Below are 16,691 nucleotides of genomic sequence, written 5' to 3' on the forward strand. Positions count from 1 at the left end.
CCTTCCTTGTGCCCTCCACGTAGCATCTCCCCCTTTTTTGCTCTCAAAGCTATCGCGCATCCGCGTTGATTCCCCTCATCGAAGCACGTCAAAAGAAAAATGCCACACCTAGGCCTATTCCTTCGTTTCATACGGTTGCATATCTTGAGAATTAAGTAACAAATGTTATCATTTGGGTTCGTGTAAAGATTATACTTCATAGACAAATTGCAGAGGATATATTGATGGGGAGGATGCACTCATGGGCATGAGGACTACATGGGCTGCCTAGTTGGCCTTTGTGGAGGGCCATCGATATTTTTGAACTTAGGAGATGAAGACCCATAAATTTGGAAGGCCCCCTTACGAGGACCCCATAAAAGCACTTCCGAGTAACAAAGAGAAATAAACATGTCCATTGTCTATGTTTGGCTCTGTGTGCGTGCAATAGAAAAAAAGAAGCTAGTGAATTCTAAATGAGAAGACGGTTGAAGCACCCTCCACGTATTTGGGAGGTCTACGAGGCAACCTTTTATCTTATGAGGTCCCTCCACAAGCACCTTCAGAGGGCCTCAACCTATGAGGGATCTCTCTAAGCATATTGTATGCTCATTCCTTTTGTGATACCGTAGGGACTCACATGCCCCTTTTGTAGTGCGTTAGAAGAAACATTGGCCGAGCAAGAGCGGATTCGCAAAGGTTGGAGTTGACTCGAGTCAGCTAACGATGTCTAGCATTCGCACGGGCTGTAGTCAAGTAGCGTTGAGCAAGGTACTAGGAAATACCACTCTGTTGAAAACGACAAAGTAGCCATTTCAAATTCTCATTAATCGGTGGTGCAAGCAAGGGCCTACCTTCCCACAAGGCTCGCATTCAAGAAGACGGTGCAAGCAGAGGCCTACCTTTCGACAAAGGCCTGCTAAGAACTAGCAAGCAATGGATGGACCTACCACGTGGCACAACTCTAGTCCATGCAAATGCTCACCCTCTCTGTAGCAATGTTGGTAGCAAAGTTCCGTTGGAGTATGCAAGATGGACAAAAGCGTCTGCCTTCGGTTTCTGGGTGCATAGTGCTAGTCGTTCTTCTTGTATACTTTTTGGTGTATGAGGGGAGCGGCTGGGCGTGCCGTACCCGACTCCGAAAACAAAACAAATTATGCAAGATGGGGGTAGCACCCCCGTGTGTGCAGACACTCCCTAACCATGAATGCAATAGACTTCAACAATGAATTTGCATGTGCGTAAAGAGAGATAGATGTAGCTATACGCTTGTGCTATACTCCCTCTCCCACTTGATGTGTGTGGAGGGTGTTATGCTTTACCCACAAGTAGGGGAACTAGAAAGGATATGTGCATGGAAAGATAGGATAGAGTAAAGAGTAGTTGCTTCTGTTGAAACCCTTCCTCCCCTCCTCTCCCTTTCTTTCTCTCTACTTAATGGGATGTTCTCTCTCTCTCTCTCTCTCTCTCTCTCTCTCTCTCTTAAGTATCTACCCTTGGTTGTTGAGCAATGAATCAGCCCTCAATATTACTTCATGGAGTGCTCCTTGCTTACATCAGAGAAGCCGATGAGCTCGTCTGCGAGCATAGGCGATCCACGCCCAAATTTCTTCGCAAAGTAACGTCACACTCACCATAATTTTTGTTTCATTCTTTTCTTGTGCTCAGTTGGAAATTTAACATTTATGCACTATATGGTTATGCTTTGCGTTGTGTTTGTGTGTACATGCTTGGTAGACCAATGGAAACTCATTTTGCATGTTCGTGGTTTGCGTGCATGTGTGACAATCAAAGTAGTAACACCCACCCACGGAATGCACACATTGCAATCCCTAGTGTGGAGAACTCTGTGTTGATAGCCATCATTGCTTGTCACTTACCCCGTGTTGGATGATGCATGGAGGGAATGCTTAAGCGAAGTTAGCTTAACATGCCAAGATTAGCAATTGAATGGCATGTGCCTGGGTTAGAACCCATTGGGGCACTCTACAAGAGTGAAGCCTCAAAGAAACTAGCATAGATGTGGTATTGTGATGTCCAATGCTTAACAAGGTGAGGAATCACAAAGACTTGCAAAATAAGGGGAGATGAGAGTTATCGGGAGTAGATCATAATGAGTGCTTAACATCACATGTCTTTTTTGTTTTGTTTTAATATAAAGAATGTGTGGCCCGTTCTATGGATAGGGGGAGGGAGGGAGCTCGGAGCTCGGACGGAGAGAGAGAGAGAGAGAGAGAGAGAGAGAGAGAGAGAGAGAGAGACCCTTTTCTTGGCATCCAATCCACCACTAGCTCCACATGTCATGACCTTCCTCTCTTTCTTTCTTTGCTGATCCCCCTCAAACTAAAAAAGAAAGCACCCTCAGCTCCCCTCAGCACTAAAGGGCATGAGAGAAAAGAGATGGGATCCGCGGTGGGGGTCCAAAGGGGGAATCTCGAGGCGGATGGATGGCAGAAAAAAATGGGCGTCGATAGCAGGCTCGGAGACTCGAACCTGCGCGACCGCCATGAGAGCCCAATGCTTTAACCGCTACACCCGCGACGGGGAAGTTGACATATGGACAAACCAAATAATAATAAATAAACTCGGACATCCCCCCCTGCTTGTCCAAGTTTACCTTTTCGTGTCCTAGTTTACCTCGACATCCTATGGTTGCGCACGTCTCGATCGTCGTGTCTTGACTTCACTATCGTGGATCCCACTGCTTGAGCTTCAAAAATTTCCCGTGCCCTTTAGTGTTGAGGCTCAGCTCCCCCACCTATCTACACCCTACGTGCACCTACCTCTAGTTTTGGGTCCATCACACCATGTGCTTAGAGCCCACCACTGCCCTCACTTTTGAAGTATTCACTTTTCCAATTCAACAAACTCTTAATTAATGAAATACTCACATTCCCACAATCGAGCAAACTTTTAACTTTTAGCTTGTCTTTTGGATCTAAATATTATTAGTATTAGTACGATCGACAAGCTTCTCTCTCTCTCTCTCTCTCTCTCTCTCTCTCTCTCTCTCTCTCTCTCTCTCTGTGTGTGTGTGTGTGTGTGTATGTGTGTGTGTGCGCGATCGTTGTATACCCAGAGATTGGAGGTCACACCGTCGGATGAAGGTGTTGCTACCACATGTCAGAGGAGCCCCGACGGGCTTCTCTGTGTGTGTGTGTGTGTGTGCACGATCGTTGTGTGCCCAGAGACTGGAGGTCACACCGTCGGATGAAGGTGTTGCTATCACATGTCAGAGGGGCCCCGAAATCCCTCCCCCCTTTTTTATAATAGTATAGATTAAGTGGATCTTTCACGATCCCTCTCTCTTTTTCTTTGCCTTACTTGACTTGATCTTCACTCCCTCTCCTTATGCCACATGATAGATCTAGCCTCCAAGGTGCATTAAAGATAGCATCGAATTAGTCACATTGTATTGTCCATGATACACGCATGATCACAACAAACGCCTTATATATCGAGAAGGGCCCCACTCAAACAATAAGTTGAAAAGCTCACATTGGCATCGTAAAGCAAAATGTAATTTTAAAAAATAAAGTAAAATAAAGAGACCTATTAACAAAGAAAACAAAAAAAAATTAATGGTTTTATAAGCAAGCCAAAACGGTTTGATAAGTAAAACGGTCTTCTTTGGGGGAGGGGAAGGGCGAAGCTTTGGCGTTAGCTCAATCCAATCTATGTTCTTCATGGAGCCGTTTTGGAGCAAAGTATGATTTTATCATAAGTTCTATCCGTAAGCGACTGCAGCGTGTCCTCATGTCTTGACAGTTTGTGTGAAGTTGCAAGGCCTTAATGTGCTCAAATGACCCTCGTCACTATATGGCACGGCTCCAGTCAGGGGGGATCTATGATGGGAAAGAGAAGCGAAAATCGCAATGCAATCTCAGTCGTCCGTCGACTCGGTGAACTACTGGGGGCAAAAATGGCACCCTGAGTTCATCCCCCTAGTTCACTCGCTTCGCGGGGTATGGGTCGGAATCCGAGACCTCTTTGTTGCCACACAAATGCCCTACCACCACGCTAGCGCGTGTCGCTATCCATGTTGGCATGGCATGTGATCACACCCTAGTTTACCCGCCCCTAGTTCACCCTTAGTTCACCCCCAGTTCACCCACCCCTAGTTCACCCCAAGTTCACTGTATGATCCGATGGCTAAGATTAAAGCCGCCTCACCCCCCCAAATTTGGGCCCTAGATCCCCTCTGAACCTAGAGCCATGCCATATAGTGACCAGGTCAAAAACTCTCTCTCTCTCTCTCTCTCTCTCTCTCTCTCTCTCTATATATATATATATATATATATATATATATATATATATATATATATATATATATATATATATATATATATATATATATATATATATGTGTGTGTGTGTGTGTGTGTGTGTGTGTATGTGTGTGTGTGTGGTGGGGGGGGGCGGGGTTGTAACACATCGCTCACCTATAGCCTCTAGCAAAAATTTAACGTAAGAACTTTTCATTCATCCGTTGGATTTGTTTGATAGCTATTGGCTTGCTATCTAGCTCAAAGATCTCTGTCGCATCTATTCTTTATCTCCTCTCAAACCTCATATACTTTCTCCCAATCCATCTATTCTTACTCCTATGAGGGAAAAAGTGTCTGGGTGGTCCTAAGTGTCTTCATGGTTACATTAAAGATCTCTATGGCATCTATTCTTTATCTGCTTCCAAACCTCATATACTTTCACCCAATCCATCTGTTCTTACTCCTACTGAGGGAAAAAGTGCCTCGGTGGTCCTAAGTGTCTTCATGGTTACATTAAACTAGATCTCAAAGATCTCTATGGCATCTATTCTTTATCTGCTTCCAAACCTCATATACTTTCTCCCAATACATCTGTTCTTACTCCTACTGACGAAAAAAGTGCCTCGGTGGTCCTAAGTGTCTTCATGGTTACGTTAAACTAGATCTCAAAGATCTCTGTGGCATCTATTCTTTATCTGCTCCCAAACCTCATATACTTTCTCCCAATCCATCTATTCTTACTCCTACTGAGGGAAAAAGTGCCTCGGTGGTCCTAAGTGTCGTCATGGTTACGATCTATGGGGCATCTATTCTTTATCTGCTCCCAAACCTCATATACATTCTCCTAATCCATCTATTCTTACTCCTATTGAGGGAAAAAGTGCCTCGGTGCTCCTAAGTGTCTTCATGGTTACATTAAACTAGATCTCTGTGGCATCTATTCTTTATCTGCTCCCTGAAGGAGTACGAGCGGAAGTGCGACGCGAGAGAGAGTGTGAGAAGAAGCGCACGACGATATGGTGAACTCGCTCTACTGTAATGTGTAGAGCATAGTGAGTTCTTATTAGGTTTTTACAAAAGAATATGTGTACATACCTGGCGGCCCGCCCACTTACCTGGGCGACCACATTGGGCTTTATACCCCAACAACCTCCCACTTAAAGTCCAATGTGGTACTTTAAGTGTGAGAGAAGCTACTATACAAGCTAATATACAAAAGATGTAGAGAAGTGATGTACTACCCTACACCTATCTGCTTGCAAAAATGTGCAAAGCTCTCTGAGGGAAGTCCTTTTGTAAGTAGATCAGCAGGATTTTCTATGGTGTGAACTTTGACAAGCTGAAGTTGCTTATCCTCGAGCATTTCCCTGATGAAATGATACTTCACATCCACATGCTTTGTCTTTGAGTGATAAACTGGATTGCGAGCCAATTGTATAGCACTTTGACTATCACAATATAACACAGGCATCTCTTCTTTGATTCCCAAATCTGTTACTAGTCGATTAAGCCAAATTGATTCTTTGCATGCCTCTGATGCTGCAATATATTCAGCCTCTGTAGTAGACTGAGTAACACAATCTTGTAATCTAGAACGCCATGATACTGCTCCACCAGCCAATGTAAAGACATACCCTGACGTAGACCTTCGGTTGTCTAAGTCACCTGCATAATCTGAGTCTGTAAAACCCTTTACACTTAGCTCCTGACTCCCATAGCATATACGCATACTCTTTGTAGCTTTCAGGTATCTCAATATTCCTTTCACTGCCTCCCAATGTTTCTTGCCTGGGTTTGACATGTATCGACTTACTACTCCCACTGCAAATGCAATGTCTGGGCGAGTAGCAATCATTGCATACATCAAACTACCCACTGCAGACGCATATGGAATCTTATCCATTTCAGCCTGTTCTTCCTCAGACACAGGACAATCTTGTTTGCTAAGTTTCACATATGGTGGCAATGGAACACTCAGTGCCTTTCCCTTCTCCATATTGAAACGTTGCAAAACCTTGTCAATATACTCTGTTTGAGATAACCAAATCAACTTCTTTGATCTGTCTCTCTCAATGCGCATACCAAGTATATGACTTGCCTCACCCATGTCTTTCATGTCAAACGATTTTTCCATCTTTGACTTCAAAGCTGAAATTTCTTCCAAGTGCTTGCCAGCAATCAACATGTCATCCACATACAAAATAAGGATCAGCCAACTGCCATCCTTAGCCTTCTTTGTATATAGACAGTAATCGAACTCACTACGTTTGTAGCCTTGAGAAAGCATAAACTTGTGGAATTTATGTTACCATGCCCTCGGTGATTGTTTTAAGCCATAAAGACTCTTTAACAACTGGCATACCCAATCTTCCTTGCCTTTCTCAACAAACCCTTCTGGCTGCTGCATGTAAATTTCCACATCTAAATCACCATGCAAGAACGCTGTCTTGACATCCATTTGGTGCAACACCAAATCTAATATGGCAACCAATGCAAGAAAGCATCTCAATGTAGTCATCTTGACCACCGGAGAGAAGACTTCATCAAAGTCAATGCCTTGTTCTTGCTTAAAGCCCTTGGCAACAAGCCTTGCTTTGTACTTTGGCTAACTATCATGAGCGGTGATCTTATACCTGTAAACCCATTTACAAGGTAGAGCCTTTTTGCCCCGTGGTAATTTAACTAGATTCCATGTCTGGTTTTTATGCAGAGGTGTCATCTCTGACTGCATGGCCACTTGCCAATTCCCAGAGTCCTTCATTTGCACTGCTTCCTTGTAACATGAAGGCTCATTGCAATCAGTCAACATGACATAGTTCATAGATGGAACAAACCTATCAGGAGGTCGCGTGACACGTCCAGATCTACGCACAATAGGTGGCTCAGGCTCAGCCACAACCTGTGGTTCCACTCTATCTTGTCCTTGCTCCTCTTGAGCCCTGACATTTTGTCTTGCACGTGCAGGTCCATCTTCTTGGAAGACAACTCTTCTAATCTCCTCAACCCTCTCTGGTTTAGAATGATATTTGGATTCATTAAAGTGAACATCATTGCTGCGGACAACCTCTCTGGATTCGGGATCCCAAAGTCTGTACCCCATCTCACCAGAATTACCATAGCCTAGAAAGATGCACTTTCTACTCTTTGGCTCAAGTTTGTTCCTAAATTCTTTTGGAACGTGAGTATATGCCTCACAGCCAAAGACTCTGAGATGCTTGTATGAGGGCATTTTGCCTGACCATACCATGTCTGGCACTGAATCCTTCTGCAAAACCTTGCTAGGAGATCTATTTACAAGATGAACAGCTGTTGATACAGCTTCAACCCAAAACCCATTTGGCAGCTGTGCATTAGACAACATACTTCTGACCTTCTCTTGTATGGTCCTATTCATCCTCTTAGCAACACCATTTTGAGGAGGATTGTAAGGAGCAGTAAGTTCACGTTTTATACCTTTTGACTCACAAAAGTCCTGAAAGGCCTTTGAAACATACTCTCCACCATTGTCAGTGCGTAAGCATTTAAGCTTCTTGCCACTCTGATTCTCCACAAGTGTCACAAACGTTTTGAAAACACTAAACGCTTCATCCTTGTGCTTGAGAAAGTAAACCCATACTTTCCTCGAGTAATCATCTATAAATGTCATAAAGTAAGACGCTCCCCCTAGAGATAGGTTAGGCATAGGTCCACACAAATCACTATGAACAAGTGCCAACTGTGTATCTCTTCTACTGCTTCTATGCTTATGTGGCTGCTGTGTTTGCTTACCATACAGACAATGTTCACAGAATTCAAAATCATTAAATGAAAAGCCAGGCAAATAACCAGAACGAGACAAGATTTCCATTCCCTTCTTGGACATATGTCCTAACCGGCTATGCCACAAAGAAACGTTCGGCTGCTCGGTTACATTGATTACATTTTTAGAGACATTTGATACATAAATCATGTAAAGTCCTTCAGACTTTACTCCATGTGCTACTGTCATAGATCCCTTGGATATCTTCCACATGTTCTGTCCAAAAGTGGTGACGTAGCCAGCATCATCAAGTAAACCTGTGCTGATCAAGCTCTTTGTAATTGCGGGAACATGTCTCACATTCGTTAGCGTGAAAGAAGAACCATTCTGAAACTTCAATTGAACATCTCCAACACCTAAGATCTCACATGTGTGCCCATTGCCTAGCCGAACATGATCTTTAGTGGTCACATAAGTTGTAAACCACTCCTTGTTTGGAGACACATGAAGTGATGCCCCTGAGTCTATAATCCAGTCACTCAGTGCATTTCCATCAGATGCTGTAAGAAGAGCTGAGTCCATTGTATTCTTCAAGAAGTAGATGTCTCCTGACACTAGACTGTCATCCTCTGCAACAGTGTTTGTCACATTTATTTCTTGAATCTTCACTGAGGACTTGTTCTTCTCACCACGGTCTTCAGCTTTCTCTTTGCCTTTTTCTGCTTTCCATTCTCTGTAGTCTCTTTTCATGTGACCCTTCTTGCCACAATGGTAGCATTCTATGTCACTCTTGCCTTTAGCACTGCGGGACTTGCTATGAGACTGATTCCTCTTTCCACCTTTGTACTTTTCTTTGGTCCTTCCCCTGACAACTAAGGCTATTCCTTTGCCTTTGTCCATTGTCTTTCTATTGGTTTCTTCAGTAAGCAGACTTTCTTCTACACCTGCTATGTTCAAACCATCTGGAGGTGCAGAATTACTCAAAGTTGTGCGAAAAGTGTCCCAACTTTCCGGCAATGTGATCAACAGGAACATAGCTCTAACAGGCTCATCAAACTTGACACCTTGAGCTGACAACTGACTATAGATTGTGTTGAATTCATTTAGATGATTGGACATAGGTGTCCCTTCTTTCATCTTCAAGTCAACAAGCTTCTTAAGCCAGTATACCTGTGAAGCTGCACTCTGCTTCTCATAAAGATCACTCAGCTTTAACCATGCTTGATAAGCCGACATCTCGTCTGCTACATTGAAGTAAATGCTTTCTACCAAAGTCAGCATAATGGTAGAAAGTGCCAATTCATCCGTTTCGCTCCATTCATCTTCGTCGATATCTTCTGGTTTTATCCCTTTGAGCTTTATAGGTTTTATCTGCTTCTTTTGTACCAACACGTGCCAAATCTGCTTCTTCCACAATGGGAAATTGGTTCCATCCATCTTCTTGATATTGTAAAGAGCAGTGTCCTGTGATCCAGCCATAGCTACGCTTCATAGTGGTTTACTTTCCTGGGAAAAATTCGGCAGAGTTTCTCCTGTAAACTGACCTCTGAACCAATATCAACCTGTCAAATGAACCAAAAAAGCTTCGGATTCTGCATAAATTTCGGCAGAGTCTCCTTTGTAAAATGGCTCTGGTGTACTCAAAAACAGACCAAAAAACAGCTCAAAAACACTGTCTCTTTGACACTGTAAGCTGCGGGTAAACCTGTCCTGCACCTGTACTATCTCTGACTGTCCTGTCACTGTCAACGGCAGTAAAGCAAAGATGCAATCCCAACTGTCTAACTCACAGTCAATACATCCTAGCTGCCTATCTAAGGGTGCTCGAGGGATCGCTCCAAGACCTGTATCACTGAAAGGATCTCAACATTCGAGAATCCCCCAGCTCAATAAAACCTCACTCGACCCTCAACAAAGGCTGCAGTAAATCTGACAGTACATAGACTTCCCACAGAGTCATACATCCACAAATTTCCCACTGTATGCTGTAACCGCTGCGGCGGTTGTTTGCTGCGTGACTCACAGCCAGCAAACCCTCAACAGACATACATCATCTCTGACAATACATCCCATGTGGAAGTACCTGCAATGTCAGGATGAAATCTGGAATATCAAGCAGCAAACACAAGCTACCTGATGAACTAGTGGATGTCGCCTACAGACTGTGTGTAGATGCGCCCGTGTCGTATGTGACACGCCTCCAAGAACTGTGAGCCGTCCTTCGATGTGTAGACAGCCACAAATCAACACTCTGGGAGTGTCGATATCCTCAGCACCTGCAGTTGTAGGCCAAAAACCCCAAATTTGCAGAGTCGGATCCGCACCCGCCGAGACCACCTAGTCGAAAATGGCCTGCGCAGACCTTTGTCGAAGCCAAACGGTGGCCGAGATGACCTCAGAATGAAATTCTGAGAACACCGAGCCCTTTGGGCTCGCCCACAGGATTTGGGGCCGTGTCTTCGCCTGTCGAATTTCACTCCAACCTGAGCTGGTGACTCTAGCCTCCTGCAGTGCTGCCCCGAGCCTCGATCTGAGCTCTGATACCAGTTGAAGGAGTACGAGCGGAAGTCCGACGCGAGAGAGAGTGCGAGAAGAAGAGCACGACGATATGGTGAACTCGCTCTACTGTAATGTGTAGAGCATAGTGAGTTCTTATTAGGTTTTTACAAAAGAATATGTGTACATACCTGACGGCCCGCCCACTTACCTGGGCGACCACATTGGGCTTTATACCCCAACACTCCCAAACCTCATATACTTTCTGCCAATCCACTCTTCCAAAATTGGATCCAAGCAATCAAACTCGCATTAGCATTTCCAAGGTTTGTACTTTTAAACTTTGTACGCGATCATTCTTAATTATGTTTTGCTTTGAGGATCCCATCACACATGAAACTGATGATATCGAAAGTATCAATAGAATCTGCCACAATTTCAACAAACTTGGAAATGTTTCATGCGAGTACAAAGAACATGAAAAAAAAATCATCATGCATCGTTGAAGTTCATCCTTCATATCTTTGAAGTTAAAGGGTGTCTGCAAACGCTTTTAATTCTTCCTGCATCTATCTGCATCAATTGTATGGCCTCCAAGCCCACCCACAAGCTGTGATACCCATAAGACACTATTTGCACCTCGCTCTTTTTCATCTCTCAAATAGTATTGGGGACTAAAAATCTTGCACGCATTGAAAAAATACGTCTGGGAATTTCTCATTCACACATTCAATGACTTGCAACATGAAACACTTTGTAATAGCTATCACAAGAACTTTTGGACAAATTCTCAGAATAATTCCCACATTGTGACTTACCTCAACATCATGAGCTTCTGTGAGGGAGGCACTGCATACCTAGCTAGGTACGATTGGGGGCAGGAGACTGGCGCCCCCCCCACTGGCCCACTGGGCCGGCGGTCCCCTGCCCCCAATCGTACCTAGCTAGGTATGCAGTGCCTCCCTCGCAGAATCTCATGATGTTATGCATTGTATGGAAAACACTGACAAAGAATCTGTTTTCCTACATGAGAAAATTTCTAAATTATCTTGTGTATACAGCTAGCTAAATCACCCCATTCTACATCCAACAAAACTCCTTGTTTATCTTTTCCACGCATTGAAGAGTGTTTAAGATGATGGACATACTTTTTTTCTTTGTAAATTGTATGTCATAAAACACCATACTTAGTACTGTTACCATATACATGTGGTAGTGATGTGTGTGAACACACTAGGACTGCCGGGGCATTTTTTCCCTCTTTAGGAGGTTTTTTCCCCCGAGCATTGTATATACGCCCATCACTCTAGGGCTATCTGTCTTTTCCATTGCATACTAAGAAACACACTCTCCATTGTGTGCCTTGAGCTTCCTTCATCTTCTCCAAGCTGTGTGTGTTTCTCTGCAACCCTAATTCCAACAATTGGTATCAGAGCAGGTCACGCCCTCCCAGGCTTAGTCGCCAGCTGCTCCAGCACACGCCTGCTCACTTTCTCCGATTTCAATGAGCTTTGGCGAGCAATCGTAGGTCGACAAAAATTTAGGGAAAGGTCAAAGAGCTTGGTATGCTCAGAATTTTGATTTGGGCTCATTTCGGCCTCCGTTTCCACTACAGTCAGTACTACACAGGCTATTTCGTCATTTTGTGCAGAATTTCTGTCAGTGCCGTTTTCTGCATAACAGGTGCCTTATAGTCTTCTACGGTTTGTGCTATATAGCACAGGTTGTTCCCGCTCCGTTTCTCCTATTTTCGGGCAGTTTTCACATCAGGTTCAGCATTTACCATGGCTGACAACAACAACACAGATGTGTTCAAGATGTTTGCTGCTGAGGACAGGTTGGATGGGGACAACTACCCTATGTGGGCTTATATGATGCAACATGTTCTTGTGTCAAAGGGTGTCTGGAACATTGTGCAGGGCATTGATGTACGTCCTGGTTCTGAGGATGTAGGCGATGTTGAGGATGTTGCAAGTCTTGCTGCAAGGATTGCAGCTGTTAGAGTTGTTTTGCCTACGGCAGAACAAGCTCGTTGGGATGTTAAGGATGCGCAGGCTCATGCATTGATTGCGTTGTCTGTGAAGCACACCATTGTTCCTCACATCCGTTCAGCAAAATCTGCAAAACAGGCTTGGGATATTTTAGCATGTCTTTATGCAAGCCGCAATGAGGCTAAAATTGCTTTGCTGCGTAAAGAGCTGGAGTCGAAGATTATGCATGAGGAAGATGATATGGACACTTTCCTTGATAGTATCAAGGATATCAATGAGCAGCTTATTTCTGCAGGTGAAGTCATTTCAGACAGCTCCCTTGTGCAGACTGTTCTTGATGCCTTACTAGATTCCTACCAGACTTTTGCTAGTACTTGGAGACTGATGACCCAAGGAATCCAGAAGTTGTCAAGTTTGATGCATTATGCACATTGCTGTTGCAAGAGTCACTGTCCAGAAAAAACATGACTAGACAGCGTGCAGTTGAACAGGATTTTATTGCTTCTCAAAGAAAGGGTGGTAACAGTAATGTAGCCACTTCTTATGGTTCTGCTACGAGTGGCAAAAATTATGTTCCTAATGCTTCTGCTGGCAGCAGTTCGTCTGGAAATTCTAGTGATAAGGGCAAAAAGAAGATGCGTTGCCATTATTGTAAATCCAATGATCACTTGATCAAGTCGTGTCCTAAGTTGAAGGCCAAAGAGGCTAAGAAGAAAGAGGGTGGTTCCACTGTAAATGCTGGTTCCACTACAAATGTAGCCATTGTTGAGTCTTCTGTGAAAGGAAACTGTAATGCTGATGTTGATGCAGAATGGGCTTTTAGCGCAGAGTGCACTTACAATCCTGCTGTCCATGATGCATGCTTGTCAGTTGCTGCAGATTCACATGTGTGGTATTTTGACAGTGGTGCTACAAAGCACATTACCTCACATCGTGAATTGTTTACCTCTCTCGAGTCTGCCCCTCATGGGAATTCAGTCACTTGTGCCAACAACGCCTCTTATCCAGTTCAAGGAGTTGGAAAGATTGTGCTCACTGCTGCTAATGGCAGCTCCTTCACACTTGTTGATGCACTTTATGTACCTGGGATCAAGAAGAATCTCTTGTCTGTATCCGCACTTGCTAGACTTGGACTTGTAGTCAAATTTGTGGATGACAGATGTACAGTTCATGATCTCAGTTTTGGTGATGAAATTGTTGCATCTGGCCTTTTGTGCCGTGGGCTGTATAAGCTCACTTTTTATGACAAGTGTGGACAAAATTTTGCAAATGCTGTTGCAGATTCAAGGGCTATTTCAGATGCAAAACTTTGGCATGCACGTTTTGGTCATCTGAATTTTGCCAGTTTGCTGCGTTTGCAGAAATATGATATGGTTGCTTCTTTGCCGCCTCTTGAAGCACCTATCAAACATGTTTGTGAAGGCTGTATTTTGGGTAAGATGCAGCGTTCTAAGTTTCCAAACGATGGTTCAGTTCGGGCCACATGCAGGTTGCAGCTTGTGTATAGTGATGTTTGTGGGCCCATGCAAACTCCGTCCTTGGGCAATTACCTGTACTTCGTGACTTTCATTGATGATTACTCCAGGCATGCATGGGTATTTCCGCTTAAAGCGAAGTTCAAAGTTTTTATGTGCTTCAAACACTTTCTGGCTATGGATGAAAATGTCTCGAAATGTACTATGGGCACCCTCCGTTCCGATCGAGGGGGGGAGTATATGTCTCATGAATTTAATGCATTTCTGGCTAGTCGTGGGATAAAACACCAATGTACAGTGCCTTATACACCTCAGCAAAATGGTGTTGCTGAGAGGAAAAATAGGTCACTGACGGAAATGGCACGATGTATGGTCAAAAGTCAAGCTTTACCGCATTCTTTTTGGCTTGAGGCCATCATGTGTGCCACTTATGTACTTAACAGGTGTCCTACGAAAGCTTTGCAGTCTATTACTCCATATGAAGCATGGCATGATAGAAAGACTTCTATTGAGCATATGCGTGTTTTTGGCTGTTTGGCATATGCTTTGGTGCCACAAGTGCAGCGCAAAAAATTGGATGATAAGGCTGTCAAATGTATTTTTGTTGGTTATAGTGTTGAAAGCAAAGGTTACAGGTTGTATCATCCGCAAACAAAATGTATTCTGGTTTCTCGGGATGTAGTGTTTGTGGAAGATTCTGTTCAGCCCTTGCTCTCATGTACTAGAGACAGTAATGTAAGCTCACAAGACATTTATGACACTTTGTTGCCTCTTTTCAGTGGTGGAAATACGAATGTAAGTTCCAATGAGGCAAATGTACAGCCTATGGGGGTTTCTTAAAATGTTTTAGATCAGCCTATTACTGATGCAGATGTACATGATGTACTTGATGAGGAAAGGGCTGAAAATGAGCAGGCTAGAGGTATGCCAAAATGGTTGGTGCACACTTTGCGTGACAGTAAATTGGATGCACCTTTGTCTAGTCATACTCGTTCAGGCTCTCACCATGCATCTTATGCATCAGATTGTTATGCTTTGGCTGTGTCTAGCTTACATGATGTTGAGGAGCCTTTGACTTTTGATGAAGCACAAAATTCAGAAAATTGGATGGCTGCCATGAAATCAGAATATGATGCACTTATAGAAAATGACATATGGACTTTATGTGATTTGCCTCCTGGCAAAAAGGCCATTGGTACGAAGTGGGTTTACAAGTTGACACGCAAGCCGGATGGTGAGATCGATCGCCATAAGGCTCGACTTGTTGCAAAGGGTTATGTACAACAAAAAGGCATAGATTATGAAGAGACTTTTGCTCCCACTTGTCGTATGACTACTGTGCCTTTTCTATGTGCATTGGCAGCTCATTTTGGTTGGGATGTACATCAATCAGACATTGTTACTGCTTTCTTGAATGGTGACATATTTGAGGAAGTTTATGTAACGCAGCCTCGCGGTTTTGTCATAAAAGGACAAGAGGACAAAGTGTGCAAATGTAACAAGGCTTTGTACGGGTTGAAGCAATCTCCTTGTGCTTGGTATGAGAAAGCTTACACTCATTTGGTCAAACAAGGCTTTCGTAACAGTCGAACAGAAAGCACATTGTATGTAAAGCGTGAGGGTGATGTACTTCTCATTGTGGTTCTTTATGTTGATAATTTGCTGATCATTGGACCAAATGAGAGACATATTGCTGAATTTAAGGCTGATTTGAATGCTACTTTCAAGATGAAAGATTTGGGGCTGTTGCATCATTATTTGGGTATACAGTTTAAGCAGTGTGATGGTGGTATTGCGTTGTGTTAGAAAAGTTACATAGAGACATTGCTATGTAAGTTTGGACTTGAGGATTGCAAACCTATTGCCACTCCCATGGAAACAGGTTTGAAGTTGAGTCTACATGATGCTGGTGATCCTGCTGATGTCACTCTTTACCAAACTGCTGTTGGCTGCCTCATTTATGTATGCAACACGAGGCCGGATATTCAGTTTGCAGTCTCATAGGTCAACAGATTTATGCATAGCCCAGGGTCTAAGCATTGGCAGGCTGTCAAGAGGATTTTCTGCTACCTTAGTGGCACTTTACATCTTGGCTTGTTTTATCCCAAGGGGGGATCATTGCCGCCAGACTTACATGCTTTTTCGGACTCAGACTGAGCTGGTTGTTTTGACACGAGAATGTCCACAAGTGGTTTTTGTTTCATGCTTGGCAGTTCATGTATATCATGGTTGAGCAAGAAGCAACCTACTGTGGCCACTTTGAGTTGTGAGGCTGAGTACAGGGCAGTCTTCACAGCTACGGTTGAGTGTGTCTGGCTCAGACGCCTTATGGATGATTTGGGTGTTGGACAGGACACTGCCAACACTATCTACACTGACAGTCAGAGCGCATTGGCAGTTGCGAGGAACCCAGTTTTTCATGCTCGCACAAAGCACATTGAGGTGCATTACCACTATGTCAGGGAGAGGCTCTCAGCAGGAGAGATCAGCTTGGCTTATGTGCCAACACAGGACAACCTTGCAGATCTTTTCACAAAGGCATTGTCTCGTGAGAAGCTTGAAGCTTTCTGCAAAGCTTTGGGCTTACTCCCCTTTGTGGACTGATCATGTCCTCAGGGCATGGCACTTCCCTTTACTCATGTGCCAGCTCTCGTTCACCGCATCACTCCAGGGGGGATTTGTTACCATATACATGTGGTAGTGATGTGTGTGAACACACTAGGACCGCCGGGGCATTTTTTCC

General features: G+C 43.9%; 1 protein-coding gene across 2 annotated transcripts in view; it reads left to right on the forward strand.

Moving 5' to 3' along the window:
- Nucleotides 1-1,431: 1,431 nt before the first annotated feature.
- Nucleotides 1,432-16,691, forward strand: part of LOC147426558 (phospholipase D alpha 1-like) — a 63,423-nt gene continuing 48,163 nt past the window's right edge. For both annotated transcript variants that reach the window (XM_086498845.1, XM_086498846.1), the window contains exon 1: nucleotides 1,432-1,597. In XM_086498845.1, coding sequence (XP_086354971.1) covers nucleotides 1,490-1,597 — 108 coding nt within the window. In that variant the 5' untranslated portion in view covers nucleotides 1,432-1,489. The remainder of the gene's footprint in view (nucleotides 1,598-16,691) is intronic.

This window comes from Adiantum capillus-veneris, chromosome 24 (genome assembly GCF_014529385.1).
Source record: "Adiantum capillus-veneris isolate H3 chromosome 24, ASM1452938v2, whole genome shotgun sequence".
In the NCBI taxonomy this organism is placed as follows: Eukaryota; Viridiplantae; Streptophyta; class Polypodiopsida; order Polypodiales; family Pteridaceae; genus Adiantum; species Adiantum capillus-veneris.